The 27,619-nt window shown below is 56.1% G+C and overlaps 1 protein-coding gene across 1 annotated transcript; it reads right to left on the bottom strand.

The window, feature by feature from the left end:
* Positions 1-832: 832 nt before the first annotated feature.
* OLFM1 (olfactomedin 1) lies at positions 833-27,410 on the bottom strand. Its single transcript, XM_061200886.1, has 6 exons — positions 27,183-27,410; positions 25,046-25,195; positions 19,676-19,831; positions 17,233-17,452; positions 8,905-9,011; positions 833-2,507 (listed from the first exon to the last, which is right to left on the bottom strand). Exons 1-6 carry the CDS (start codon positions 27,330-27,332, stop codon positions 1,833-1,835), a joined length of 1,458 nt encoding a protein of 485 aa, XP_061056869.1. The 5' UTR covers positions 27,333-27,410; the 3' UTR covers positions 833-1,832.
* Between the last annotated feature and the right edge of the window lie 209 nt (positions 27,411-27,619).

Here is a 27,619-nt window from a genome sequence, read left to right as displayed (position 1 = left end):
GCTCGCGGGGGCTGCTGGCTTCTCCCCAGGCCCACATCACAGCCCTGCTGTCCACCCTGCCAAGGAGGCCAGCCGCCCCAGAGCAGAGGGAAGGGCAGGGGACGCAGTGGATGGTCACCACATGCCGCACCCTGCCTTGGCCTCTAGTGCCGAGGCCGGTCCTGGACTGTCTCGTGAAAGGAGAGTTACTTTGACCTGTGCCTTCTCTGGCCATGTGAGTCCCCAGGGCACTCCAGAACGGCTCTGTCCCGCAGAGACCTCAGGGCCCACTTAGAGACGGAGGCTGGCTTGGTATCTGCAGGCCTGGCCGTGGTGGTCTGGGCTCCCCCGATGCACGAGGTTCTCTGTCTCCAAGGCTCAGGGACCCAGACCCCAGACAGGGCTGGACACTCACCTCCTGGATCCCCAGTGCTCCTAGTGAGCGAACTGGCCAGAGAGGGCCTGGGTTTACCTTTGCCCACTTTTCGGCAGGGTCTCTGCGGATGCCCCCTGCCACGTCGGAAGTGGGTGCTTGTCCCAGGCTCCTTCCAGCTGTGACTTGGAGGAGCCTGGCGGGGTGGGGTGGGGTGGGGTGGGTGGGACTCCCGTGGGACTCCCAGTGGTGTAGTCCTCGGATTCAGATTCACCCAAGGAGTGGGGACCTCCAAGCTGATTCTCGGGCTCCGGCCCTTGCGGGGGATGAGTGCCTAGGGACCCAGTGGGGCTTGTGTCCAGACCGTGCCCTGTCCTCTTCTGGGAGGGGCACTCGCTCTGGAATACGTCTGCAAGGATCTGGAAGTCTCGGTCATTTTTAAAACCTTCTGAAATGACAAACGAAGCAAAAACATCTCCTAATATTTTTATTGTTCCTTAGATAACCGGATAGTACAAAGTTTCCCTCTTTTTTACTTAAAAAACGTACTTTCCGCACACTGTTGCCCTCAGGAGCGTTTCTTTCCCGTTGGAAACCGAAGTTTCCCTAGATGAGCCCTTCTCATCTGTGGTTACACTATTTAGATAATTTAACAAGAAGAGGATATTTCCTTTCATGATTATCAACGTGAACTTGATCATCTCTCTATAAGGGCGAACATTGATGTGTGTTTTTTATTTCTCTTTAGAAACAAAAACCACCCACTTACTAATCCAAACTACGGCATTGCATTTACAACATTCACGGCATCAACTAAACAGACAAGTCACCACCTCGAGGAAACGACAGACAGACATTGCACGATGTATCTACGGGGTACGCGGATTCGAACGGTGTGGCACTGGGCCTGTCCAGGCCACACACGCCGGCCACCGCTCTCGGGGACTAACTCGGGTCCACGGGCTACTCGGAGCCTCAGCACAGTTCATCTAAGACACAACACGTGGTCAAGGACGGCAGCGGTGATGAGATGCGAGTTACACTAGCCTACGCGGCCCCCTCGGCCGCCGAGCAAGGCCCGGGGGAGGGGGGGCTTCAATGAGACACGACACTCAGGTCCGTCGAGCTGACCATGATCTACGGACAAGTCCATGCGAGCCTAACAGTGGGTTGTTCTCGGTGAGAATTGGCCAACAGTCAGTGCCTTACTTCTCGAGTATATTGACCAGAAAGGGGACCAGGGCGGGGGAACCGGGGAGCCCTGGGCTGCAGTTCCAGCCGTAAATACGGGGGCTTCTTCCCACACCGGCCGGAGCTGCAGAAACACGAGGGCAACGCCACCCCGTGATGCCGGAGTCCACGCTGCTGCTGATTTTTCCAAATTAGCCTTGTTCGTCTCACCAATGTTAACTTGGCAGCTGTTCCACAGGAATTTCCAGGTGGGTGAGGGCTCGGACCCTCCGCTTCCAGGCCGAGGGGATTACAACTCATCAGACCGGATGACGTGGAAGAGGGTGACGTTGTAGAGGATCTGGTGGCCATTGTTCCAGGCATACAGGGCGCGGTCCTTGGGGTTGTAATCCAGCATGGAGATGTGCGAGTACTTGTTCTGGAAGGGGATGTCGATGTACTCGTAGGTAGAGGCGTTGGTTTGGTAGGCGTAGTGGACCTTGGTGCCCCCCGAGTAGCCGTTGGTGACGTAGAGGGTCCCGCAGATGATGAAGGCCTCGCCGGCGCTGCGCTTGGGGTAGCTGGTGTTCCAGGTCTGCAGCACCTGCAGGGAGACGGGGTCCAGCTTGCTGATGACGATGTTGCCAGCGTTCTGGTTGGTGGCATAGACAGCCCACAGCCCGTTCTCGTCCACCATGAGGTCGATGTCCGAGTGGCCGCCCCAGGCGTAGTGGTACATGTTGTTATAGCCGGCATAGTCCAGGCTGTGCGTCTTGAGGATCGTCTCTGTCTTTAGGTCGAACCTGATGACAATGTGACTCTGGAACTTGTTGAAGTAGATGGAGCCGTTGTAGACCACCTGCCCCGTGCCGGACCAGGGGTGCGGGAGGCGGTGGGACGTGAAATTGTCCGTGGTCATGAAGGCCAGCATCGATCTGTACTCGCGGACAAAGCGGTTGTTGTGGTAGCCGTCCATGTACCAGACCTGCGGACACAGCGGACCTGTCAGTGGTGCTGAAGTGGGGGGACCCCTCCCGGGTAGGCATCCCCTCCTGGACTTGGGATTTAGTGATTCGGCACCCAGAGAAGGAGCTGGAAGGACCAGGAGAGAATAGACTAAACAGGGTCATGTCCTTCCCCCAAACCCGCGGGGTGCCTTTCACGAGGGGCCAGGGCTGCCTCCCCACCAGGGGAGGAAGCGTCCAGCCTGGAGAAAGGACACCACGCACATGGGTGTGGGAACCGACAGCCTGGGACCTGCAGCCGCGCCGTGGGGCGTGGCTGGCAGCCACCCTCTGCTGTTCCCGCCAAGCGGGTGGGGCTGCCCCCAGGCTGTGGGTCATCTGGGAAGGCTGGCCCTCCAGCAGCATGTGACACCGCCCTCCAGCAGGACGCTGTGGCAGAGGGCACAGCCGCCTGGGACCGCAGGAGGACAAGTGCCCACAACACCGGGCAGTCTGCAGGGATGACCATTATCAAGGTCACCAGGAAGGGCGATGCCCGATACCCCAGGGGGCGCGTGCGTCAGGCTTCTCCTTTCGTCCAGGCCCTCACAGCAGGCCGGACTGAATCACCAGTCCGGCGGGGGGGACGTCATTCATTTGGCACTTGGGATGCTCCGAGTGTAATCACTCTGTCACGCCCAGTCCTGGGAAAGTGCCTCTCCCTGAGGAATCCAGGCTTCCAGAAGACTCTGATTGCTCAAATCAACCAAGATAACAAACCCAGTAGAGGCCCAAGTTTGGGGTCACAAGAAGAAGAGCTTTCCGATCACTGCTTAAATGCCCGTTGACTCGAAAGCTGTCTAGACTTTGCACAAAACGCTTTAGTCATTTTCAACCAACATGAGAGCAAATTAGAAAGCAATGCAGTTAGTCAGAGGAAAATCTGCCGGGCTAATGCCGTTCCCAGTGCACCTGTCTGGCAAGAAGGCAGCTGCTTTATCCGTCAAGGGCTCTGCCGGCTGCAGGAGGGATTAAGGATGTGGGAGTTTTCAGACACGGTATCGCGCATGCGTTAAAAATTTTTTAAAAACCCCAAAAACCTGTAACCTTGCTCCTGAGACATCCATTCAGATGCTCAGAGGCAGATGTGCTTTTTGTTTTTAACAACATTTTTTTTAAAGACTGGGTCTCATTTGAGGCTTTTCCTTACCCTTAGCCTCCGTCAGAGCAGCCCTCAGCGATGAGGGTCATGCATTAGAACGGGGCAAGCGCAGGGCTGGGCGGGAGGTGTCAGAGGTCCGCAGGGTGATGTGCAGACACCCTGACATCTCGCCTCCTCTTGGCTACCTCCCAGACAGGGCGCTCACTGCTTCTCTCAAGACTTTGCTCAAGTGACAGCCCCCCTCTGCACCCTCTCCTGACCCCCCATCTCAGCTCTGTCTGCCTCCCCCACGAGTGGGTCTTTGATGGTGGGGACCCGGTTGGGTTGATGCATCCCTGGACCCCCAGGGATCAGCACCTCCTTCCTGTGGGCAGAGCTGGGTGAAGTCAGCATCCAATTTCTAAGGATTTTTAAACTGCCTTTTCCTCCGATAAACTGGCAAATTGGTCACAGGGGGCAACATTTGGAAAAGGCAATTTAGGGTGGGAGAGAAAATCAGCACAGGTGCTAAATGTGTAACAATCAGCTCTCGGCCTGGAGGGTTTAAGCCACCAGTGAGCCCCTCTGTGCAAAAGAGGAGCGCATCACGGGACCCCCAGGGCCTGCGATGAGGGCCCACCTTGGGCAGTGCCTCCCACCCCCACGAGTTCACTCCGATCTCACCTCAAATGCCTTGTCCTTCCCTGCCTGCTCCACGTTCCAAGGCTCAGATGGAATCCCGTCCCCTCCAGGATGCCACCCAGAACCGCTGCATCTGAACCGCTGAGGCCTGGAACCAGGGTCCTCAACCTGGCTGGGTCCCCTGGGAGCTTTCACGCCCCGGAACAATGACACAGACCTTGGGGGTAGAGCCGGGCATCGGCTGGTTAAAGCTTCCAGGGGATTCTAACGTTCGGCAGGGTCCCCGAGACCACCTCTTCCAAGTCCCCAATTCAGAGAGGCCCAGGGCTGAGGGTCTCGCCCAGGGCCACACGGTCTGTTCACCAGAAAGTAGACTGCATCTCGCACAGGACACACCCACTGCCTGTCTTCGCTGGGCCACTTCCTCCCAGACTCCCGAGGCCGTCCTCTGAAATGCCCAACCGACCCCATAAAGCAGGTTCTGTTCACGGGCACAGACAGAAGGGGACGGCGACCTTCCACTCGCTCATTCCTGGGCTTGACCACCATGCCCACTTCACCCACCACCGCCCGGCAGGATGGCTCGGGTGGCCCAGGTGGCCATGCGCCTCCTGTTCTCCAAGTGATGGGAACTCATTCCCTGCCCTCCGGGCGCTGGTGACCTCAGGACCACGCTCCATGCAGGCTGCAGCTCCCTGTGGCCATCGTCCTGCAGGAAGGACCGTGGGGCTCCAGGCTGAGGAGGGGGAGAGCTGAGAACACACCGGGGGACAGAAGCCAGGGCAGCCCAAGGAAACAAGGGGCCCTTGGGGCGGCAGGGCTCAGAGCCCCCGTTGCGGGTGCTTCTGTCAGCAGAAGAAAGGCCCCCCGGGCGAGTGGCGAGAGGAGCCCCCTCGGCAGGTCTGAGGCCAGTGTGCAAGCTCCCCCATCCACGAGGGTCCCTTTGCCAGAAAAGATAAAACAAAGCCACCTCCGGATTCTTTCTTTGTAAATGCCACGCCTTGAGTGGATGTGGCCTACCAGCTCACTGGAATCAAAACGCCCAACACCAGCTCCCCTGTAAGAAAACCTGGGTATTCCCACATCTTGACTGCATTTTGCTTCCACACGGTGGAGTTTACGGAGAACGTGGGGTTTTCCTAATTGTCCCTATTATTCTCATTGCTTTTTAGTGAAGAGGGCCATCTCGGTGCAGGGCAGGGCAGGGCGATGGTGTCGAGTCTGGCCCCATCTTACGTGATGCAGGGATGTACCCGGGAGGGGCAGAGGAGGGGAGGGAAGCCGCCCAAAGGGCCTGACTTAGTAACGTGACCATGTCCTCTCCTCCCTTTGGCGGGGCAGGCATCTGTCTCATGTCCTCCTGGCAGGACCTGACCTTAAGGAGACGGCATGGGTGGGAAAGATGCTCTAAAGGGAGCCCTTAGCTGAACAGGTGAGTGGGGAGGTGGGAGGCTTCACTGGGGAGTGAGGGTTGAAAGGGGGGCGAGGTCAGCAGCCCCAAGACCGTCCCCGACAACACAAAACAGTGTGACCGTGCAGTTCGGATAATATGACCTTCAGGAAGACGGATTCCGTAGGAATAAAATACCTGGATGGCTGTGACACTGTTTAGATGACAGGGAAGGACTTTTAAACACTAAACTGAGCTCACTGCTGTTTGGGAAACGAGATGTGTTCTAGTGGCGAGACCACCCCTCTGAACATGAACTTCCTGGGGGCCAGAGGCTGGCTGGTCCCCTTATCAATGTCTGATGTGAGCGGGCCTGGGACTTCTATGGAGGAAGCACGGCTGTAAGAGGGATGGTGGATGCCGGACCTTAGAAGGGTCCACAGTCAGAGGTACGCGCCTCAGCGTCTTGGTCTCCTGGGGGAGGGACACAGCCTGGGGGGATGAGAGCATGGCTTCCGGAGCTCTGGTGCCATCAGAAGCTTCTGGACCGGGTGGAGGACCACCGGAGCCCAGCACAGTGCCTGCACACAGGTGGTGCTTAATGAATGAGCTAACCTGGTTCTAACAGCTCAGCACAAAGGCAGGGGGACCCGAGAGCCCCTTTGAGGGCTCCCGGACAGGGGTCCCAAGGCAATTCCCCACCCTGGCTGTTGGCCACACCCCTCTTTCCTCGCCCTCTGTGGCCTCCTGCACTGAAGCTGACACTGATTTATTTTTTTTGGAGCGAGTTATTGGTCTCCTGCGTGTGATCAAAATTGGACGGAGAATGGAAAAGATCCAAACAAAACAGCGCCCTTCCAGATCAATGGCAGGACCTGGGGACGTGTCACTTAGCAGGCTGTGAGTTGGTGGCTGTGCTGATCTCACGGCTTGGGGCAGGACTGCCGACTGCCCAAAGCTTTGGAGCAGGCCCCCAGGGTCTCCTGCCAGTGAGCTGGTCCCCTCCCTCCCTCCCCACGCAGTCAGCTCCCACAAAGGCCCCCCTTCCGCCTTCCTGCTTGCACTCTGTCCATCACCAGGGCCCCCTTTCCTGGAGGCTGATCAACTCATCAAGCAGAAAAGAGACGTCTAATGTCCAACAGCATCCATCACCACCTCAACGGCTTCGCAAATGAACCCACATCCTCACGGTACGGGGCATTCCAGGAGCCCTGATACGTGATCTCTGAGAAAAGATAATTTGACGAGCGCTCACTACAACAAAGGAAATTGACATCAACACGGGGACCCAGAGGCACATCTGCGGTGTCAGATGGGGCGAAATCCTCTAGACCGGGGTTCGTCCTCTGCAGCACCAAGGTCATTGGTTCCAGCTCACGGATCCCAAGAGGCCTGCTGGGTCAGTGGGGTGTGAGTGGTGGGGCAGGCAGAGGGCAGGCAGGAGGTGGGGAGAAGGCAATGGAGAGGAGGGTGATTCGGGAGACTCAACCTGGAACATCGCGGTTAATAAATGGTTAATAAGACCACCGACCAGCCTCTCCTGAGACCTTGGGCAAGTCACGTGACCCTCCTGGCCCTGCGTTTTCTCATCAACACAGCAGAGACAACTATGATCTCCGGTGGGAGGGCAGCCGTGGGACCAAACCAGGCCAGGCACAGGTGCGCTCAGCTGAGGGCTGGGCACACGTGTCGCTGCGTCCTAGAAACCAGTACTTCCTCTTGTATTTCAATGTATACATCACGTGCTCAGGGTCTGCATCACCATCTTGTTTGCACGTCTGTGTTACTGTTACTGTCACTGACATCTGCCGCAAGAGCACACGCCTAATCAAACTCAGAACCAAAGTGGTGTTTTCCAGGGGGATGCAGGTGAAACTGAAGAGTAGTCAGGGTAACAGTTGTCCGATTAAATGGTTCATTGGTAATTAACTGGTAATTCATTGGCCAATTAAATCCTTAGAAAACTTCCAAGGACCAGCTAGCTGTCACCATTCAGAAAATAAAACACAAACAAACTTCACCCCCAAGATACCAGACCCGGTCATTTCCCGGGTTTGCAGCCTGTAGCCGGCCCCCTCCTTCCAGAACTCTCTGCCTGCAGACCCGGGGATGAGGTCTGGGAAGAGGCTGCTGGCCTGCTGGGGGGTGGGTAAGGAAGGGGAGAGACGGGGTTTCTTCCCACTGGAGGTTGTGGGATAAAGACAGACGCCCAGATCGCTGGAAAGCCCGTCACGGTCCCCCAGGCGTCTCCCCCAGAAGGAGAAAGTGTGCCGCTTCCTGATCTAAACAGAAGCGATCACACCGTCTAAAGGGTGGGAATGGGGCGGGGAGAGCAGCAGAGGTCAGAAGTCTCGAGACCCCTCCCCACTGAAGATCCTCCAGACAAGGCTTGGAGGTTCTCAAATGCCTAAGCTCCTTTCTCAGTCTGCCCAGAGGAAGAGTTGAGTTTTTTTTTAAGTGTTTATTTTCTAAACGTCCTGCAGGCAAGGGGCTGGGTAAGAGAGGCCCTGGACTGTTGAGACGGTCCTCTCCGGGTGCCAGCGGTCAGGCTGGTGGACCACCAAGGCACAGGGATGCCCAGAGCTCCTTTCCTCCACCGAGAGCCAGAACCCTGGGCGTTCGGAACCTCCCTTCGCTGAACCGCTCCCAAAGGATGCTGTGGTGACGGACGGATGTTACCCGGGCCCAGTGGGCCGGGCGCCACCCTCCCAGCCAGCCAGCCCTCTGCTCCCCACGCCCCAAAGGGACTCCAACGACAGAACCCAGCCCCCCACCCCATCCCGATCAAGACAGACGTGCCTCTCGGTCGTCTCTCTCTCCTTTTATGAGGTTTTTACCCAGGGGGGAAAGTCTAGAAAAAAAAGAACATGGCTTTTTCCCTAAATCAAAAAAGAACATGAGTTTCCATCAGCCATGAAAGGAATGGCAAATGAAACACAAATGAGAAGTCATTAAAACAAGAAGGCCTGACCAGTGCTGTTCCTGAGCGGAGCAGGGCCAGGGCTGTGAGCATGGGAAGGTTTCAGCCCAGGGGCAGAGCCACGCCCGGGGAGGGGGTCGCAGGCGTCCTCCTGCCCCGTCACCGCCAGGGTCATCCTCACATCGGACCCGCCCCGTGGTCTGTGACTCTGGCTTAGTACAGGGACCTCGGCAAGGGACCTGGGCCACTCCCCAAAGTCCCTGGAACCCCACCCCGGGGGCACCAAGTTTCGCTCGTCCACAGCCCACCGGCCCCAGACCCAGATCCAATGAAGGAAGCACTTACCCTGTTATCACCTTCTGGGGCCAGAGGGTCCGTCATCCAGGACCCAAACCTCGAGCCGGAGGTCTTGATGGTCACGGGGTCACTTATGCCCGTCAGCTTGCCACACGCTGGAAGAGAGGACACAGCGCAGGGGAGTGAGTGCCTGGGCGGAGCCCCAATACCTGCCTCTCCCTCGGCTGCCACTCAGCCACTCCTGCCCTGCTCTTCCCATGGCACCCGCAGCCCCAAAGGCCAGGGAGGCCACCACCCCCTCTCCCAAGCAGAGAGCAACGGAGGCCAGGGCGGGTGGGGAGAGGGAGGCGCAGCCCCCTAGGCCTCGGGCCGGGGGTGCCAGGGCTGCACCTCCCGATGGGGCGGTCAGCCTCGCCCAGATGCAGTTTTCTCCTCTGGGAAGTGGGGGCAGCAGCCGCTGGACCTCCTAAGGAGAAAGTGCATCCGCGGTCCAGCGCAGGAGAAGGGCGCTCCTTCCCCCTGGAGGGCCTGTGAGCTTCCCTTCAGGGTGATGGCTCCCTACTGCCTGGAGGAGGTACCCAGGGGCCGGAGGGCTGGGATTTGAAGTCACTGACGGAGCAGAGAGCACGGGGGTGACGGCGCCCTCCCGTCCCATAGATGGAGGCGGGAGACGGGCTGGGATGTACTCGGGGTCACACTGCCACTCGGGCATTCCCGACAGCCCAGCGCCCTTCCCACTGCCCCGATAGCCCCAGGCAGCCACCATGCCCAGCAGAAATCCCCCTCCTGCCACCTGGATGCCAACCTGTGTGCGCAGCCCTGAAGCCTTCTGGAATAAATAAACTCAGCCAGCCTCAGAAGGGCAAAAGGTTCCTGAGCCTCAGAAGCCACCTGGCCCCTCGACATAGGCAGTGGGCCCTGCCCTGCGGGGACGTGTGCCTTCTGGGATGCCCTCTCTTTCTTCCAGGCCACGCCTGCGTGTAACTCCTCAGCTCTGCCTGCTCTGCTAAACTGCCACTGTATTAGCAGATGTAGAGGTCACTCTGCAAAGTTCAGAGGAGACCTGCGCGTTTTCAGAAGATTGCCAGTGACTTAACCCAGGGACCGTGGTTTAGCCGGGAGTCATCCCGCCAAGTGAGGTGGGCCCGGCCTCGGGGAGGGGCCCATGGCCACCTCTGCACTGTCTGGGGTGCCTCCCACTCTCTCCCCAAACTTAAAGTGGGGCAAGCAAATCCATCAGCATCACTGAACAAGACTGGAGAAGTGGACTCCCCGGACCCCCAGCCCAGTGCCTGGTGCCGCTGTCTCTTTGTGTTGTCAGGAGAGCTTGTATCTGGGCAACGCGGAGGCCTTGGACAGGGATTAAGAGCCGACTGCAAGCAGAAGAAAGGCGGTTTTACACCCAAATTCCCATCAAGTCATGCTGCCCCGCTCCTAAGCCCCAGCGGTGCCGCCCCCCAGGCTGCTGCCTCTGGCCCAGATTCGAAAAAGGAACTCAACTATTTTTACTCGCCCATCCCTTCCCAGTGTATATTTTGCCTGTTCCCCTTTCAGGAGGAATTGCATACTTTCCCACTGAAATACTGTCCCCTCAAGGCCCGAGGCCATCACTTGCAGGGCAGGTAGGTGAGTCTGCAGACAGGCGAGGGTCCTTGCAGACAGCAAATCTGCCCGGCCCTGTCCACACCCCCCATCTGAGGGAGGACAGACAGAGGACAAAGGGACTGGACATTACATCCAGGTTAGCCAACATCTACAGCAACCAGAAGTAAGAAAAAAGTGGGTCCTTGGAAATCTCGCGAGAGCGTGCGTGCCCACCAGAGCCCCAGACCAAGTTCTCATCCCACGAGGGTTTTGAGAATTTGGGGTGGGGTTCCCTGAGGGTTCCGTCTGGAGGAGGGAGGGCAGGGGAGAAGCAGGACACTAGGCTGGTCTCCCCCCAGCACCCTCTTTGTTTCTGTGACCCTGGGGGGTTCTGGGCTGCCCCCGGGAGACAGCAGACCCTCCAAACTGGGTGGGAAATGCTAACAGGGGCCATCGAACACCAGAAAGAGCCCTCCTCCCTGCTGCCCAGAGGCCAGCAAAGTGCCCCGTGTGAATGTCCCGTGCAGGGCCTCCCCACCGCTGAGTCAGGGACAGTGGTCCTGTCTGCCGCCCCGAAGGAGAAGTCCCAAGGCACCGTGGCCCCAAGGGTGTCACGGATCGGGGGCCCCGGGAGGGATGCCTGCTGGTGCTCCATCGCGGGGACACTTCCCAGTGAGATGTCCACTCACGCCAACGCCCTGCCCAGCCTTCAGCGGCCACACCCGGCCTGGGACGACCTCCCCCGAAGGAGACAGACATCCATCCTTTACATGACACTCAGAAGGTGAAGATGGCAGGTGGAGGCCCGGCTCAGCTCGGCCGCCTGCCCAGCTCTTCCTGCCTCCCTACCTTCGCTCAGGCCCACCCACATCGGGAGAGCCAGACCCCCACCCCGCTCCTGCCCTCCTGTCTTCCGTGGCTGGACCCACACCGATGCCTCTGCAGAGCCCGCTCCCTTCTGGACGGCACCCACCCTGCCTCCCCGACCCAGGCTGGGCCTGCACACCCCCTGGGCGTGGACCCGGGCGTCCGGGTCTCATGGCCCCAGGCAGGACGCCCCTCCCCCCGCAAGGCTCAGCCTGGGGGAGCTGTCCAAAGTGAATGAATGAACAAACAAATGACTCACCTCTCAGGAACCGAGAGGTATAATTATCCATCTCCCAGAAAATCCTCGTCAGCCCACTGCGTTGCCACGTAACCCGCCAGAGGGGACGGGGGTGAAGGTGGGCCGCCTCTGCTGAGGGCGGCTTCCTTATCTGCCAGAAGGATACCCACCCCAGAGGCGGTTGTGGGAATTAAAGCAGTTAACCAGTGGGGAGCTTCTAGAAGGATGCCCGTCACGCATTAAGTGCCCAGTGAGGCCAGCAGCCATGGATTCACACTGAGACTGTGGCCAAGTCCAGGCCCGGGGCTGCCCTGGATGGTCCCACTGCGTCCGGCCCACACGTGGCTGCAGAGAAGGGGAGACCGTCTGCGGGGGGCCTGGGGGGTGGGAGGAGGGCATCTGCACCAGCCCCAGCCCTGACCTGCCCTGGGCTGAGGTCTCCCCCAGTGCACCCTGGCCCGAGGGGCTGAGCCCACGCTCCCCCAGCCTCTCGGAGGGAGCCTTAAAATCATGGATGAGGAGCCGGCAGAGAAGGGCCCAGCTGGCCCGGGAGGCCTGCTCTTCCAGTTCTTGGCTGTGGGCTCAGCTCTCCACTGGGGATGGAGGCTGCCCGCCCTGCTTGAGTCACAGAGTTATTTTTGGTTCTCCATCCAGACTGGCTCTGCCAAGACCTTGGGAACTGACAGGATCTAAAAAAGCCCCGCGGCAGAGCTGCGAGGCAGAGTCTTGGCACGTTCCGTTCACGAAAAAGTGTCCCTCTCTTGTCATGAGAGCTCGGGCTTCGTGGATGGGGAGGGGAGGGAAGCCGAGCAGGTCCATCTCAGAGGAGGCTGGGCTCCAGGCTCAGCACCCTCAGCTGGGAGGGCCCTGAGAGCCCAGGACGGGTCTCAGGAGGGAGGCGGCCTTGCAAAGCTGGGAGCCTGGACAAAGCAGCCTCTGCAGATGCAATCCTCTGGCCCCTGCTATTCCTAGAAGGAGGCCACTTCTAAACAACAGCCCGAATGACCTCTGACAGGAGCCTGAGCAGGCCCAGGGCGACATGCCCGCCAAGGAATCGGGCCAGAGACCCGAGGGTCTCTGGGGGCTGACTGCTCCACAGCAGGCAGACGGGTCCCGGGGCCGCCCGGCCTCCAGGCCCATCTGCCTTGGTCCCAGCTTGTATCCCTAAAGACTGGGAAGAGTTAAGCTGGAAGAGCTGGCAAAGCTGGGAGCTCAGACAGACACATGTCCTTGCAGAAGAGCTAACCTGGGAGGGAGCAGCCTCCCTGCAAGCCCAGGCCCAGAGCCCCGAGGGCCGCCCTGGACGCCCATCTCCCCTCCGCACCTGGGCAGGGACGGGGGCGCTGACAGACCTCTTGCGATCCCGAGCACTTCCCGGAAGGAACCTGGGGGGACACCTGCCTGCCTGCTGGGACCACTGAGGTCACTGCCGTGTGTAGCACCTGGACTCGGGTTCCCTCCCTCCTCGCCGTCCTAGTCAGTCCCCTGCAGACTGAGACGCCCTAAACTTCCCTCTCAATCCCGAGCGCAAATCCGCACATGCTAACTTATCCACTGTCCTTGGGAGCAGCCCACTCACCCAGCTCCATCCCGGCCTCTGGGGAGGAGGGAAGGGCCCCTCTCTGTCTCCTCGACCTTTCCTACAGAGGCCTTTAGCACCGGAGAACCAGGACGGTCCAGCTCGGGGAAGCCCTAAAGTCAGCTAGTTCCCCTCATTTTACAGACAGGACTGAGGCCTGACACTAACGGGCACGTGACATGCCCGGGTCACGTGACATGCCCGGGTCACGTGCCTGAGTACGAGCGACGTTCTGCATTGGATCTTAAGTCTCTGCTTTTGGCTGGTTTAGCTGCTGGGGCATCTGAATCTGCAGGCTCTCCACAGGGTGGCAGTGAAAGCTCGGGGGACGGGGTCGCCGGGCAGCTCTGCCTTCTCCCTTGCCTTGCCCGGGAACCAGAGGAACTGCAGGGGAGCCGTGGGGACCCGCCTCCCTTCTGGATGATGCCCGAGAGATGCTGAGCCCAATGTCCAGTTCTAGAAATCAGACTTTCAGATTCATGTTCTGGCTGGGCCATTAGGAAAAACATACAATCCCATCAAGAGAGGGATTTAAAAATAATGGAAACAGAAAACCAATGGAACCTGCAGTCCTTGGTTTTTTGTTTTTTTGTTTTTCCTGTGTATGGAATTGTCAGCAACATCAATTTGAAGAGAATAGAGACCTAATTAAGAGCACTTTTGGGAAACTGCAGGGAGACCCTCTTCCCCATAATTACACCAGGAAGGTAACCGAGATGCTATTCACCAGAGCAAGGAACCTACAGTCAGACTTCAGACCCAGGAGACAAGAGGCGGAGGTGGTGTGGGGGCTGGGGGTGGGTGGGGGAGGCCAAGGAAGGAACTGCCGACCTCTGAGACACTGCATCTTCAGAAGTCCTACCCGCCCAGGACAGCATCAGTGCTGGCTTCCCCTGTTCTATGCTTACCGGCAACCTCCCAGCAAAGAAACAGGCTGCTAAGATGGTACCTATTTGCAAGGCTAAAATAAAGACTAAAATAAGCAGCCACAGGATATTGGTTGGGTCTTTAAGTTACCAAACTTGAATGAAAACCTAGGAAGTGGGAGAAGCAGCAGCAGCTAAATCTACGTAGTACCTGTTGTCTGTCTACCTACCTACCTACCTACTTATTACCTGTTGTCTACCTACCTACCTACTTATTATCTGTTGTCTACCTACCTACCTACCTACTTATTACCTGTTGTCTGTCTACCTACCTACCTACCCATTACCTGTTGTCTACCTACCTACCTACCTACTTATTATCTGTTGTCTACCTACCTACCTACCTACCTACTTATCTGTTGTCTACCTACCTACCTACCTACCTACTTATTATCTGTTGTCTACCTACCTACCTACCTACCTACTTATTATCTGTTGTCTACCTACCTACCTACCTACCTACCTACTTATCTGTTGTCTACCTACCTACCTACCTACCTACTTATTATCTGTTGTCTACCTACCTACCTACCTACCTACTTATCTGTTGTCTACCTACCTACCTACCTACCTACTTATTATCTGTTGTCTACCTACCTACCTACTTATTATCTGTTGTCTACCTACCTACCCACCTACCTACTTATTATCTGTTGTCTACCTACCTACCTACCTACCTACTTATTATCTGTTGTCTACCTACCTACCTACCTACTTATCTGTTGTCTACCTACCTACCTACCTACCTACCTACTTATTATCTGTTGTCTATCTACCTACCTACTGACTTACCTACCTATTTACCTATTATCTGTTGTCTATCTATCTACCTACCTATCTACGTATTATCTGTCTACCTACCTACCACTGACCTTATCTATCATCTGTCTGTCTAACTGCCTACTGACCTACCTACCTACCTATCATCGGTCTAGCTGTCTCTTTACCTAGCAATCATGTCTAGCTATCGTGTACTATCTACCCACCTGCCTACGTGTCCTATCACCACCTACTCTGTGCCGGGCACAGCGCGCAGCCCGTGATGTGAATGGTGTCTGTGGACTCACACAGTGACCCCAGGGCACAGGGACTCCTACGCCTTCATCTTACAGACGAAGAGGCAGCTGGAACGCAAAGTGGTCAGTGCCTTGGTTGAGCCACAGGGCCATCGAGTGGCACTAACTACTTTAGGACACTGCCTCCCTCAGATGGGGGTTCTCAGTTCGGTGTTCACCCGCATCACCCACCCGAGTGCTGGTGAAAGACAGATCCCTGCCCACCAGCCCGAAGACTCAGCAGGTCCATCTACAGGTCAAGGTCTTTCTGAGCACAGAAGTGACTGCACTCAGTGGTGGAGAACAGGGCTCCGGGGGCCTCTTCATCCTCTCTCCTTACTCCCAAGTTGGCCATTTCAGCGGCCCGAGGGGAACCATGTGAAAGCCCCAAGATCCCAAGCCCTAAAGTGAATTCACCCAGCTTCTAAAAATAGGCTGAGTTTGGACACGAAGGCTGCTCGTCTGGGAAGGGCAGAATCCTCCTGGAAAGACCCTTAGCTTCTCATCAGTTGTAACTTTGCCCTCTGAATTTCCACTTTGCTCCTTCATCCGTTAATCGGAAAATGTGAAGGTTTAATCTTGGTTTCCCACTGGTCTACACGGTCTGTCTACCGGGGAATAAAAATGCTGCTGTGGAGAAATAAGTGACAAAGAAACCCCCAGGGGCCGAGAGCCCTCAGGGGGAGTGTTGGAGGGTCTGGAGAGAGGTGATGGGAGCTTAGGGTAGAGGGAGCTTTATGGGTAGAAACCCAAAGACAGTGCCCACCAGAAGTATTCATGTAGTCCCATAACCACTGATAAGCCTGATAACCAGTAACATTTCAAACATTCCCGCTGCCTCCTGAATGCTGAAATGGGAAGAGCTGGTAGAGACCGTCCAGCCCAGACCCCCTCCCCGGGATTGTCCCAGGTCACCCAGTCCCGGACACACCAGGACGTGGGTGCCATGAAGCACATCTGAAAAACCTCAGCAGATAATCCCTCACATGATGCAAGTGTACACATCACAGAGGATTTGTCCTAATGCCCCCAACATCGCTCACTGCCCTCTTCCGGACTGGGGAGCTTTACTAGGGCACCTAGAACGGCATTAAAAATAAACTAGATGTGGGAACAAACAAAAAGGTTGGCTGACTCGATCTCCTTGCCCTTTGAACGTTCTCTCTCTCCCACTTAATAGCAATGGGGATTTTTTTCTTTTTAAAGTATTTGTTCTTTTGGGATGTTTTAAGTTTAAAATAAGGCATTTGTAGTGTGTGTGGGGTGGGGGATGAAAAGGGAATCAAGTGAAAACATCAGATAAAACCTAAAGGAAACTTTTCCATAAAGCAGAATTACCCTCAAAGCTACCCTAAGTTACTCTAAAAAGTAAACCATATGAAAATGAACAACCTCTGTGTTAGAGAACAGTGGGTGGAAGGGCCAGCCAATCTTTCCTAAGAAAACCCGAAAATGGAATTGGGATTTAAAATGTGCTATTTAAAAGTGGACTCCGACGCCAACACGTTAAGATTTGCTAAAGCAATTAACACGAAAGTTGATAAGGCGAGTGGGTATCAACCACAAATAAGACTCCGAAGGAGCCCAGGGGCCGCCAGCCCCCAGTCCCACCCCTTCCAGGCACCAGGAGGGACTCCCTGGCTTGTTGCGAATGGCAAGTCTTCCACTGTGACGTGATGGATTTTTCTGCATGATTCAGTATCTCAGGGAGCTCCATCAGCCCTCGTTCGCAAGCTGGAGGGAATCTAAGATGTATGTTTCCCGCTCTATGAAAACCTGTGTCTTAAAAAGTCACCCAACACGCACATACACACGCACACACACACACACACACACACACACACATTCTTCAGATGGTAGGTAACACCTAACATCATTTTTCCAGATGTGCAGCTCAATGGGGTCTGTGAGCTGACCTCTGCACAGGATTGGACAAGGCCCTAGGACAGGTGGTGCCTACTTCCCTCGGCTATCTGTCAAGGTAGCCCTACCCAGGAGCCCTAATCCAGCCATTACTCGCTGACGCCAGGCGGGCGCTGTCCACTTCAGCACCACTCCCTAAGCCTGAGGGAGCTGAGCGGGGAGGTGGGAGGTGCAGTGCCCCGCCCCGCAGGGTGCCGGGCCTACCTAGTTTTTGCATGCATGCACGGAGCCTTTCTTCAAGATTGGACACTCTGCTCTGAAGTTCATCGTAGTCATAGGCGCCAATTTCTTCTTGCAGCTCGTTAAGCACTGACGTCAGATTCTGGGCTTCCTCTTTAAACTGCAATACCAATTTGGCATCGGCCTTGTACTCTTCCAACACAGGTATCAAAGGCCTAAGTTCATCCATTTTCGCTTTTATCGCCTGCAAGGTTAAAATAAGCTGGGTTCAGTGCGATGCGTGCAAAAACTTGTAACACCCTGCCTTGGCCTGGCTTCTCCCTAGGTGAGGGAAAATGTCCACACTCCCGCTTTATTTATAGATTGATTTATTCTGGTCCACAGGAGTTAGAAGAGCACATTAAACAGTCTTCAGAACACCAACATATTTGGGAAAGGTCTTTATTGTCAGTTTAGAATGCAACATCTGAAGGTTACATGCTTTAAGTCACATACACAAAGTTTCTTTTTTTTTGGTTTTTTTTTTTCCAAAAAATGCATTGACAAGGGTTCAAACTATTCATGAAATGCATCTACAGTTGCATGCAAAAGAGATCCTGGTTGTATTCAAGGTTCCTTAGGGGTATGGTGCTAAGTAACGGGAAATAATAGTAAAAATGCAGGGTGCAAAAAAGCTCTCTGGCCCTCTGTCATGGTTACATGGGAGTGGACTGCTTCTTCAGTCACTGCAGCATTGAAAAAACTCTTTTAAGTTAGCCCTGCAAGCAAAAAAATGAAAACTGTTGAAGAACTAGCTTACTAGCCTGCCTTAAACAGATAGCCATTAACAGACAAATATTTTCACGGTCACTTAAAAAAAAAAAATCACACTTCAAGGCTAGAGTCAGTCCAGACAAACTGCTTTAACAGCTATGTAGATGCCCTCACAGCAATTTCTGCTGAAAGTGTTTAAGGCAATTAAAGTATGGTCAAAGGCAAGGGCTGCTTTTCTTCCCTCAGAGCCATAGTGCCCCAGATTTGGGAACTGTGACAGAGTGCTTGCAAAGAGGAGCTAGCCCACAGATGCTGAAGACACCCTTAGAGGAATCTGAGTCTACCCCAGAGAAGGGAGTGCTGGCCTTACGAGGAGAGACACAAGCTCTTTGGGGTCGGGCAGGTCAAAATCTCTTTCCGAGATAATTCTTGATGGCATGTCTGAAGCAAGGACACGTCCACCTGCACCCACCAAGAGCGATTGGCTCATTTCTCCTCAACAGGATCAACCTGCTATTATTTTATTTATAATATAGATTTATAACTTCATTAGCTTGCCATTTCATCTGTATAATGTATTGCTTTTACAAGCGAACTGGTTCTTGCTTCATGCGGGGAGCATACATCAGAGGAAAACATTAGCATAGAAAGGGCAGGAAGACCTAGGAGTATCAGCAGTTTCCAGTCCAGTGGGGCTGTGTAATTTGACCCATTCATTTAGATCTGGGCTAGGTTTCCAATTAACATGCATGTATACCTTAATGAAGGGGCATATAATTTGTCAATTTAATCATTTTGAAGCTGAGTAAACTCTAGGTGTATATATACATATTTGTACATATGTATATATAATTTTAGGTCAAACCAACTCCGGCTTTAATGTCCAGAGTTACATGGAGAAAAGGAACACTTACTGGGAAGTGAGAAAGATGTTGGCGTCTCTCTTCCTTCCCTGCAAATCTACAGTGAGCCTTGTCACAGCTAAATTAGGTCAGATGTGAAGAACTGCCCTGAGTGATCCCTGCTCAGAAATGGCTCTAATCAATTAAGCTAATCCTTGGCTAATGCGATTCACCTGCAGCAGCTGTTGAGTCGGGAAGGACCAATCACGTGCCTTCCCAACTAATCTGCAACTTGGCTGGAGAAGCTGGGACCTGGGGCCCTGGCCTCAGAAGCTAATAGGTGTGAAAACCGCACCTCAACTCTGCCCCTTTCAAGGTGAGTTTCGTCAAACCAGGGTGAGGGCAGGCGGCCTCTCTGTTTCCAAGGAGTGCTGCCCTTTGCAAGAAAAAGAGCTTCCTTGCTGGGCTCCTCCCTGGCCTCAAATTGCTATTCTGGAGGGAGAGTGGGAGCAGGAAGGGGAATCATGCAGTCTCGGAGAGGCAGGAGGGAGGAGGGAGGAGGAGGAGAAGGAGGAGGAAGGAGAAGGAGAAGGAGAGGAGGAGGGGGAGGAGAGGAGGAGGGGAGGGGGAGGGGAGGAGGAGGGGGAGGGGAGGAGAGGAGGAGGGGAGGAGAGGAGGAGGGGAGGGGGAGGGGGAGGGGAGGAGGAGGGGGAGGGGAGGGGAGGAGGAGGGGGAGGGGGAGAAGGAGAGGGGGAGGGGGAGGACAGGGAGGGGGAGGGGGAGAGGAGGGGGAGGGGGAGGGGAGGGGGAGGGGGAGGGGGAGAAGGAGAGGAGGAGGGGGAGGAGAGGGGGAGGAGGAGCAGCACACATACCTTGAACTGCCTGGCCAGGTGTTGCTTATGACTCTCCTCCACCTGTTTGAACTTGGACTCCAGCCCTTTCATCTGGTTCTCCATCTTCTCCACGTACTGCAAGTCCCTCTGAGTCCGCCTGTCCAGGACCTCTATGGATTGAGACATGTTTTGCACCTGTCAAAAAGGCAACAGATTCAAGGACGGAGCTGCGGCAGGTGCCCAAAGACCTCATCTGCCTACTAATGATCGACCGTGACCTTTTCCACATGGCCAGCCCACTGGGAGCCAGAAGCAGCTCGTGCGTGACTTACTAGTTAATCACCAGTAGCAGGGATTGTTATGACCAAGAACCCCCCAAACAGAGCAAATTGGTTCGGTCAACATTTCTTCTGCCATCTTCCAGGACGTGTTCTTACAACCAGGGGTGCAGGGACTTCTGGTTCCCTGTTGGTCATAACTCCAGGCATATGGCTTTGGGTGATTTTTTTCTCCTTTTTTTTGGTGGGGGGTGGGCAGGTGATTGTTTCTAGCCTCTTTATTCTGCAGGATGAAATCAGTCAGGCAGGCATAAACGCCAACAAAGATGAACAGCATAGCTGGGCTTCCCCCACCTCCAGGCACAGATCTCTTTCCCCCTAAATCTCACTGGGTGTCTCGCTGAGAGGACTGATGGCATAAGCGCAGTGCTCAGGAAGCAGGGGACTGGGCTCCCGGATTCTGCATCTTGCACGTCATATGTCACATCCCACGGTATCATAGGTAGATGACTGTTCTGCAAACATGTACATTCAGAACAGAGATTCTGGAATCAATCAATCACCCAGCAAATGAAGAATCTCTGTTCTCCATCTTTACAGGCAGATCTGAATTGAGTCTAGCCTCAAGATGAAACTTGAATATTCAACAGGGTTCCAGAGAGCTTCAAAGAAAAACAGTTTTAGTGCAGCCACCTGCCAGTGTATTTTATTTTCAGGAAACTGGCTTGCGCTTCTGTGCCAATGCATTTGGGGTGGCAGGGAGGTGGAAAGAGGCGCAGGGTGGCTGAAGTGCTGTTTGGGTCATTTTGTCAGAATCGAATCCAATTACCAGTGGGAAGATACCTCCATAACCGCAAATCTTCATTTCTGGTTTTTCTGCTGAATTTGCAAATACCGTCCCTTTCTGGAACTAAATCATTTGGGTATGAGGCTTAGCTTTGCCTGGTCAGTAAAAGAAGAGATGATAGTGTGGTTTGCACTTCTTAAGGTATGTCCTTCACCCCCCGCAAATAAAATAAATGAGAAAGAGCAACCAAAAGGGGGAAAAACTGATACCGCTCAACTCAGCGCTTAAAAATGCCTGGGATTCTATGGCTTGTTATCTGAAAGTAATGCACACATATTCAGTTTAAAAATTCAAGTTTGTAAAATACAGTTATGTGGGTGACTCTGACTCGCTCTGATCCTTTCTGTTTCGATGTTTTAGGGGAAACTGAAATATATTTGCTCTGTTACCTCAGGTCTTCCTGTCCCCCTCAACGGTTTGTTCTGTCACTTTGAATAACTGAGGACTTCTTTTGCGAAAAGCTGTATTTCCCTTTATCCTTCCAGGCCCAGCCCAAATGCCACCTCCTCCAGGGAGGCTTCCCCGATGAGCCAAGCCAGAAGTGGCCGCACACCACTTGGAAACACCATCACCTTGTTGGCACCACGCCTGCATGGCAGTGACCCACACCCCTGTCTCAACCGCCTTGCTGGACAACGCAGGGAGGTGGACGGGCCTCATTGCAAGCGCAAGGCCCAGCACCTAATGCACAGCCATAGGGCGGGAGGAAGGAACAAAAATGACAGCTCCAGTCAAGACCCCTCCTCCTCCTCCTAGGGGGATTCTTGATGCGACAGCAAAACCCACAAGGCTGCCGGCTAAAACCTGCTGAGCAGAAGCCGCGGGACCCTCGCTGGCTTCAGCCTGGTTCTTCTGCTGGGGCCACACACAGCCCTCTGGGCTGTTCATCTGCCAGAGAAGGATGCTTTTAACAAATTTAAAAGTTTTTAAATTAAATTTTAAATTTAGAAAACATATTTCAAAGATGCTAAGTCACTCAGTCGCTTTAATACACCCCTCCTATAGTCCTTCCCAGGCTGGATGAGCACCTCCCTCTCCGGCTGATCAGAAAGCAGATAATCAAGCCCCAGGCAGCCATCACACTCCTGCATCCTCTCTGATCTCCCGGTCTAGAGGCCCCGCCTCTGAGCGCGTCCATTCTCTTACCTGTAGGATGTGTCCCTGAGAAGCCAACTGAGGAGTTCAAGGTCACACAGCTACCAAAGGCACAGTCCCCACCCCCCCCACCCCGCCCAAGGTGGCTGCAGGTGCCCGGGGGGAGGGGCGCCAGCAACCTGCGCACGCAGCAAACACAGCTGGCCTGGAGGCGACCACTGATCGCTAATACTTACGGGACGTTTTCTACGTTCCAGGCACTGTGCTAAGGCCACTGCGTCATGGATCTCATTTGATCCTGACAAAACTCTGGGAGGTGGGCGCTATTTCAAGTCTCATTGTACACAGAAGGCGACCAAAGGCTCAGAGAAGTTAAGTGCCTTGGCTAGTGTCACACAGCAGACAGCCACCGTGCAAGGCCCGGACCGACTCCAGAGCCCACACTTTGAAACTCTGGGCCATGAGCTTCTTCAAAGAGAACAGAGCCTGAGGCCCCTGCCCGCCTTTTGCCGTGGGTCCTCTGCCCTAAGGCGGGGTGAGGGGGCTGGCTTTCACGAGACACTGGTGCTAGGCTCCACCCAAGACTGCAGGCCAGTTCAAAGCAGCACCTCTGGGCTCGGGACCGAAGGCTCCACCTTTGGAAGCTCCTCGGGTGGGTTTTAACAGGACGCCAGGCTGGAGAAACAGGCACAGCTGGGACCACAGGCCCATGGACAGAACAGATGCTCAGACGGAAGGAATGAGGAGGAGGAGGCTGGGGAAGGAGTGAGGGACGCACGGCCCTGCCCTTCTCGTGCAGCAGGCAGGCCCTCTGTACAACAGACGGCTTCTGCCCTGAGAACACAGTGCCATAAGGGTGTAAAGGCGGGCTTTAAATTTTTAAGCAGTAACGCTGTGGCGTACACAGGCAGGAAGGAGGCCTCCAAGGCCTGTGTTCCCAGGGGCTCACAGAGATTTCTGGAACTGAACATGGCCTCCCAAGGGCTTGAGGGGCCACCCCCCAGCTGCCCGAGGCCCCTCCGAGCTCCACCTCCCTCCTCTACAATAATGAATAATTAAAGGCCCAATTAGGCTTCGGTCTAGTCTGGTGTCAATAAATGTTTGTGGAACCTGTTACATGCATTTTTCTTTAATTCTTTTAAAGTGATTTACTGGGGTGGCCAAAGATGGCAACACAAAAACGCACAGGTCCTCAGGGGAGCCAGGCGGCAGCTCCTCCAAGCCCTCCTCCTGCCCAGGCCCCTTCCACACAGCAGGGCCGCGACAGCCTCAGGGACCCCCCACCCTCCCCACTGACTTCAAGAAAGGGACCTGCTTTGCCAGAACCTGTGTGAGGGTCTGTGCATGAGGCGGGCTTGAACCGAACTAGGCGGACTCCGCCGGCTGCCGGGCCTCCCCCGGGCCTCCCCCCGGGGTGGAGGCTCTCCTCCCGGCACAGGCCCCCCCAGCGCTCCTCAGCTGATGGAGAAGTCACGGCTTTACTGAGGGTGTGTGTGTGTGTGTGGCGTGTGTGTGTATATGCATATGCAAATTTGTGTGTGGTGTATGTGTGTGAGACGTGTGTGTGTGTAAGTGAGCGTTCACGTGTAACGTGTGTGGTATGTAAGGTGTGTGTGTATGTGTGAGGTTACTGTGTGTATATGTATTTGTGTGTGTGTATTGTGGTATGTGTGTGGGGTGTGGTATCCGTATGAGTGTGTATATGAGTATGTGTGTGCATTTACATGTGATGTAGGTACACGTGTTGAGTGTACATACACATGTATGTGTGTGACGTGTGTACGTGTGAGGTGTGTGGTGACTGTGCATCTGTATTTGTGTGTGTGGTCTCTGTGTGTATCTGTGTGTCCAGTTACATGTGGTGTATGCACGTGTGTTGTGTGTGGTGTGTATAAGCATGAGGTGTGTGTGGTGACTGTGCATACGTATTTGTGTGTGTGGTCTCTGTGTGTATCTGTGTGTCCAGTTACATGTGGTGTATGCACATGTGTTGTGTGTGGTGTGTATAAGCGTGAGGTGTGTGTGGTGACTGTGCATACGTATTTGTGTGTGTGGTCTCTGTGTGTATCTGTGTGTTCAGTTATATGTGGTGTATGTACATGTGTTGTGTGTGGTGTGTGTAAGCGTGAGGTGTGTGTGGTGACTCTGCATACGTATTTGTGTGTGTGGTCTCTGTGTGTATCTGTGTGTTCAGTTCCATGTGCTGTGTGTGATGTGTGTGTGTGTCTGTGTGCGTGTGTGTACGTGAGCACGTGTGTGTGGTGTGGGAGGTGTGGCCCCTCTCCCGCAGGGTGTGAAGGGGCCTGATGTAAAATGCACCCTCTCCCTGGGGAGGGTGGTGAGTGGAGCGGTAGGGCCGCCGTTTCTCCTTCTCCCCTCAGCAACTCCCAGGACAACCGGCACTCAGGTTACCTGAGGCCCCAGGGTTCCCGGGCGGAATGTTCCAGGAAGCGGGTTGCCAAGATCCATGGGGAGCGCCAGCCTCCGTGCGGGGCAGAGGTCGCCGGGCCAGGTGGGAGGACGGCCCCGGGTTTGAGAGCCAACCCGGCTCCCCTGCTCACTGGCTGTTTGCCTTGGGAGAGTCAGCCCACCTGCCTGGACCCAGATTTCCACTTCTTAAAACGGGGTGAAAATCTCACCACCTTCACCCGGCTCTTGTGAAGATCAAGTGAAATAACGGATTCAAACCGCAAGTGCTGTGCCCAGGTGGGTTACAAAGGTGACGATTTAATCTGCTTTTGCACCGGGAAGGCAGCCACAGGCATGAACGCCTGGCCTGGCTGTCGCTGGGTCCAACCACTCAGAAGCGGGGCAAAGATCCCACCCAGCAGCCCTGCTTCCGGGCTCCAAGGGAGCTCTCCCAGGTTCTGCTCGGCGACAGCTCTGAGCCCTCTGGACCACAGGCTGTGGGCGTGACCCAGAGATGGCGGTGTGGGAGAGGAGCCCCAAATGCTCCCTCGCTAAAGCCCACGTGGCTCCCAGTGGAGCTTTTCGCCTCCTCCTGGGCAGCCCTGGGGGAGTCTCCGTTCCTCCCTCCCTCCTTCCCTCCCTCCATCCATTTCATTCATTCACCAATATTCCCAGTGGGCCATGCCAGGCAAGAGTGAGGTCTTGGAGCTGGGACGGACCTTGCTGCCAGCGTGGGCACACAAATGCACACACACGTGCACACACCCTGCATAGACTCACCTTCTCCAGTAGCTGCCTCAGCTGTTTCGTGCGGGCATCCCGTGAACACATGGTCTGCTGGGGGGCAACCACCGTGCAGATACACCTGCCCTCACTGTCCTGGGCAGAGCTGTACACCTGCCAGCTCTCCTCAGGGTTGGTGGGCAGCACCTAGAGGGGAGCAGGTGGGGCGAGGGAGAGGGAGGGAGAGAAAGTGAGACCAGAAAGCAGCGCACCGGGGATGACCGTCCACGTCCAGCCCCCGGGAAAGGGCAGAAAGAAGTGGTCCAAAGACATGTGCCGACCGTGGGGAGGTACAAACAGGGAGGAACACAGACGGTCTCCCATCAGGATCCCCAGGGCTGGAAGGGAGTCCAACAGGCACGACTCTTTAAAAAAATTTTTTTAATTCAAGGGATTTTTAAATTTAGGGGATGTTTGGAGTTTTGGCATCTGACCCAACTGATAGGTTAGGTGGAAGGGAGGGGTGACCGGAGACTGCATGCTGGTTGAGGAACAAGGCAGGAAAGCAAGTGGCTGGTTGACTCACAACGGCACGTAACTGAGAAATAAGATCTCCTCCCGTAAGGTGAGCAGGGGAGGCTGCTGCAGCCTCTCTCTCTGCTGTTCCCTGGTACTGGAGAAGCAGCCCCAGTGGTACTAGCCGGGATCCAGCAGCCTCTTAGCCCAGAGCTGCGATGACCCCGAGCCCCAGCAGTGTTCCCGCTGGCAGTCTGGTGAAGGCTGCCCGCAAAGATGCTGGGCTTCAACTCTGCACAGGCTGCCACCCACTAGCCATTGGGCAGATGTCACCAAGTTGCTGCTGACATGTTGGGCAGGGGTCACACCCAACCTCAATCCTGAGGTGTGCCCAAGGACCATCACGAAACCAGAGCTGCACATGGCTGCTGACATGGTGACATGGCTGGTGTCACCTTGCAACCCAGCTCAGGTGGTCCCGCCCGTGTACATGGGGCAGACAGACACCACTGTCCGAAAACATCCCGAGTACAGACCCTGCAGCCTGCCCGGTGGCCTCAGGTGGTCACCTCCCTGCTATTTTTAGCGTTGGTATGGGGAGAAGTTGGGTGGAGGGAATCCACAGTAGATACATTTCATTTCATTCATTTCCAACCCCAGGAGCTCAGGACCCAGAGGCAGGAACAAAGTCATCAGGAAGAAAATGCTGCATGCAATTCTCAGAAGAGCAGGTGAGGTGAACGGATGACGGTCTTAGAAGGGGTCACCAGGAGACCTCCTCCCCCAGCACTGCGCCCTTGACAGCCCAAAGGGAGCGGGAGAGGGAGCCGCGTGTCCTTCACCTCTCCTTTTGGCTTAGAGGAGGAGAGCCTGAGGCGCGCCCCTTCCTCCGTCGGCCCCGCCGGCGGCCGTTCCCCGGTGGTTCCGGCTCAGCCTCGGCTCCCGCCACCACCTAAGTCAGTCCAGTCCAGAGGCGGCCCTGGCCGCTCACCCCCTCCCCCAAGGCATCGAGAAGCTTTTGGGTAGGCAGGGTGGGAGGAGGGCGCGGAAGGCGAGGGGCGAGCCCCGCAGCTGCGGCTCCCCGGGCCCCGCCCGGCCCCTCTGCACCCTCCGCCGGCGGGGACCTTGTGGATCTCCGCATGGGGTTGGGGAGAGAAAGACGCCTTGGGACTTTGAGGGCAAGAGCTCCGGAGCCCGCCCGCCCGGGCCCCCTCCGGCCGGTCCAGTCCGGCTTTTGCAAAGTGGGGCGGGCTCAGTTCCGAGCCCCGGCTGGACCCAGCCAGACCGGGGTCCACCGCGTCTCCACCCCTTACTTGCTGAGTGACCTTGGACAAGTCCCCAAGACCCCTGCTTCAGTTTCCTAACCTTACCAACGAGGGACTTATTAGTTGAATGAGGACTCCAAGCCTCTGAGTCCCTGGGCAGGCTCCCCGGCCCCGCGAGGGGACCGGGCAGAGGCAGGAAGCGCCACACAGAGGGGACCGCGGTCGGAGGAGTGGCCGAGGCTGGGGTGTGGGGAGCAGGGTCGCCACCGCAGCGCGCAGGAGCCGCCTCGGCCCCCGCGCGTGCCCTTGCCCCTGCGCCCTGCTCCCCCGCGCGGCGCCCTCCCGCCCGGGGCCGGGGACCGGGAGGGAGCGGGGGAGGAGGCCCCGCCAGGGCGGGCGGCGGGTGCACTTACGCCGGTGCTGCGGTCGAGCGTCCCGCCGCTGGCCGCCGAGAGCTTGGTGGTGTTGAGGCCCACCAGCGAGGGCAGCGTCTGGGACATCCAGTTGGTGATCATGGCCATGGTGCTGAGTACAACCCCGATCTTGAGCAGCGGCACCGACATCGCGCCTAGAATGCCTCCTGCGCCCGCGCCGCGCCGGCGCCGGCTCCGCGCCCCGGGCAGCCTTCAGGCGGCGGGCACCGCGGCGGGCAGGGGCGCCTGGCCGTGTCCCCGCGCCCCCTCGGCCCGCCGCCGCCCGCCCGCCGCCGCCGCCGCCGCGCCGCGAGCCCCGGCCATGGCCGCGCCGCCCCGGGCGCCGGGTAGAGTGGCCGCCCCGCCGCTGCCCACTGTCCTCTGCCACCCGCCCGCCGCCGGGAAGAGCCGCCGGCTCGGGCTCTGAGCGCCGCGCA

The sequence above is a fragment of the Eubalaena glacialis genome, chromosome 9 (genome assembly GCF_028564815.1).
Source record: "Eubalaena glacialis isolate mEubGla1 chromosome 9, mEubGla1.1.hap2.+ XY, whole genome shotgun sequence".
NCBI classification, from domain to species: domain Eukaryota; kingdom Metazoa; phylum Chordata; class Mammalia; order Artiodactyla; family Balaenidae; genus Eubalaena; species Eubalaena glacialis.
Note: the sequence above shows the minus strand (reverse complement) of the source record. Positions and strands in the feature narration are given on the sequence as shown.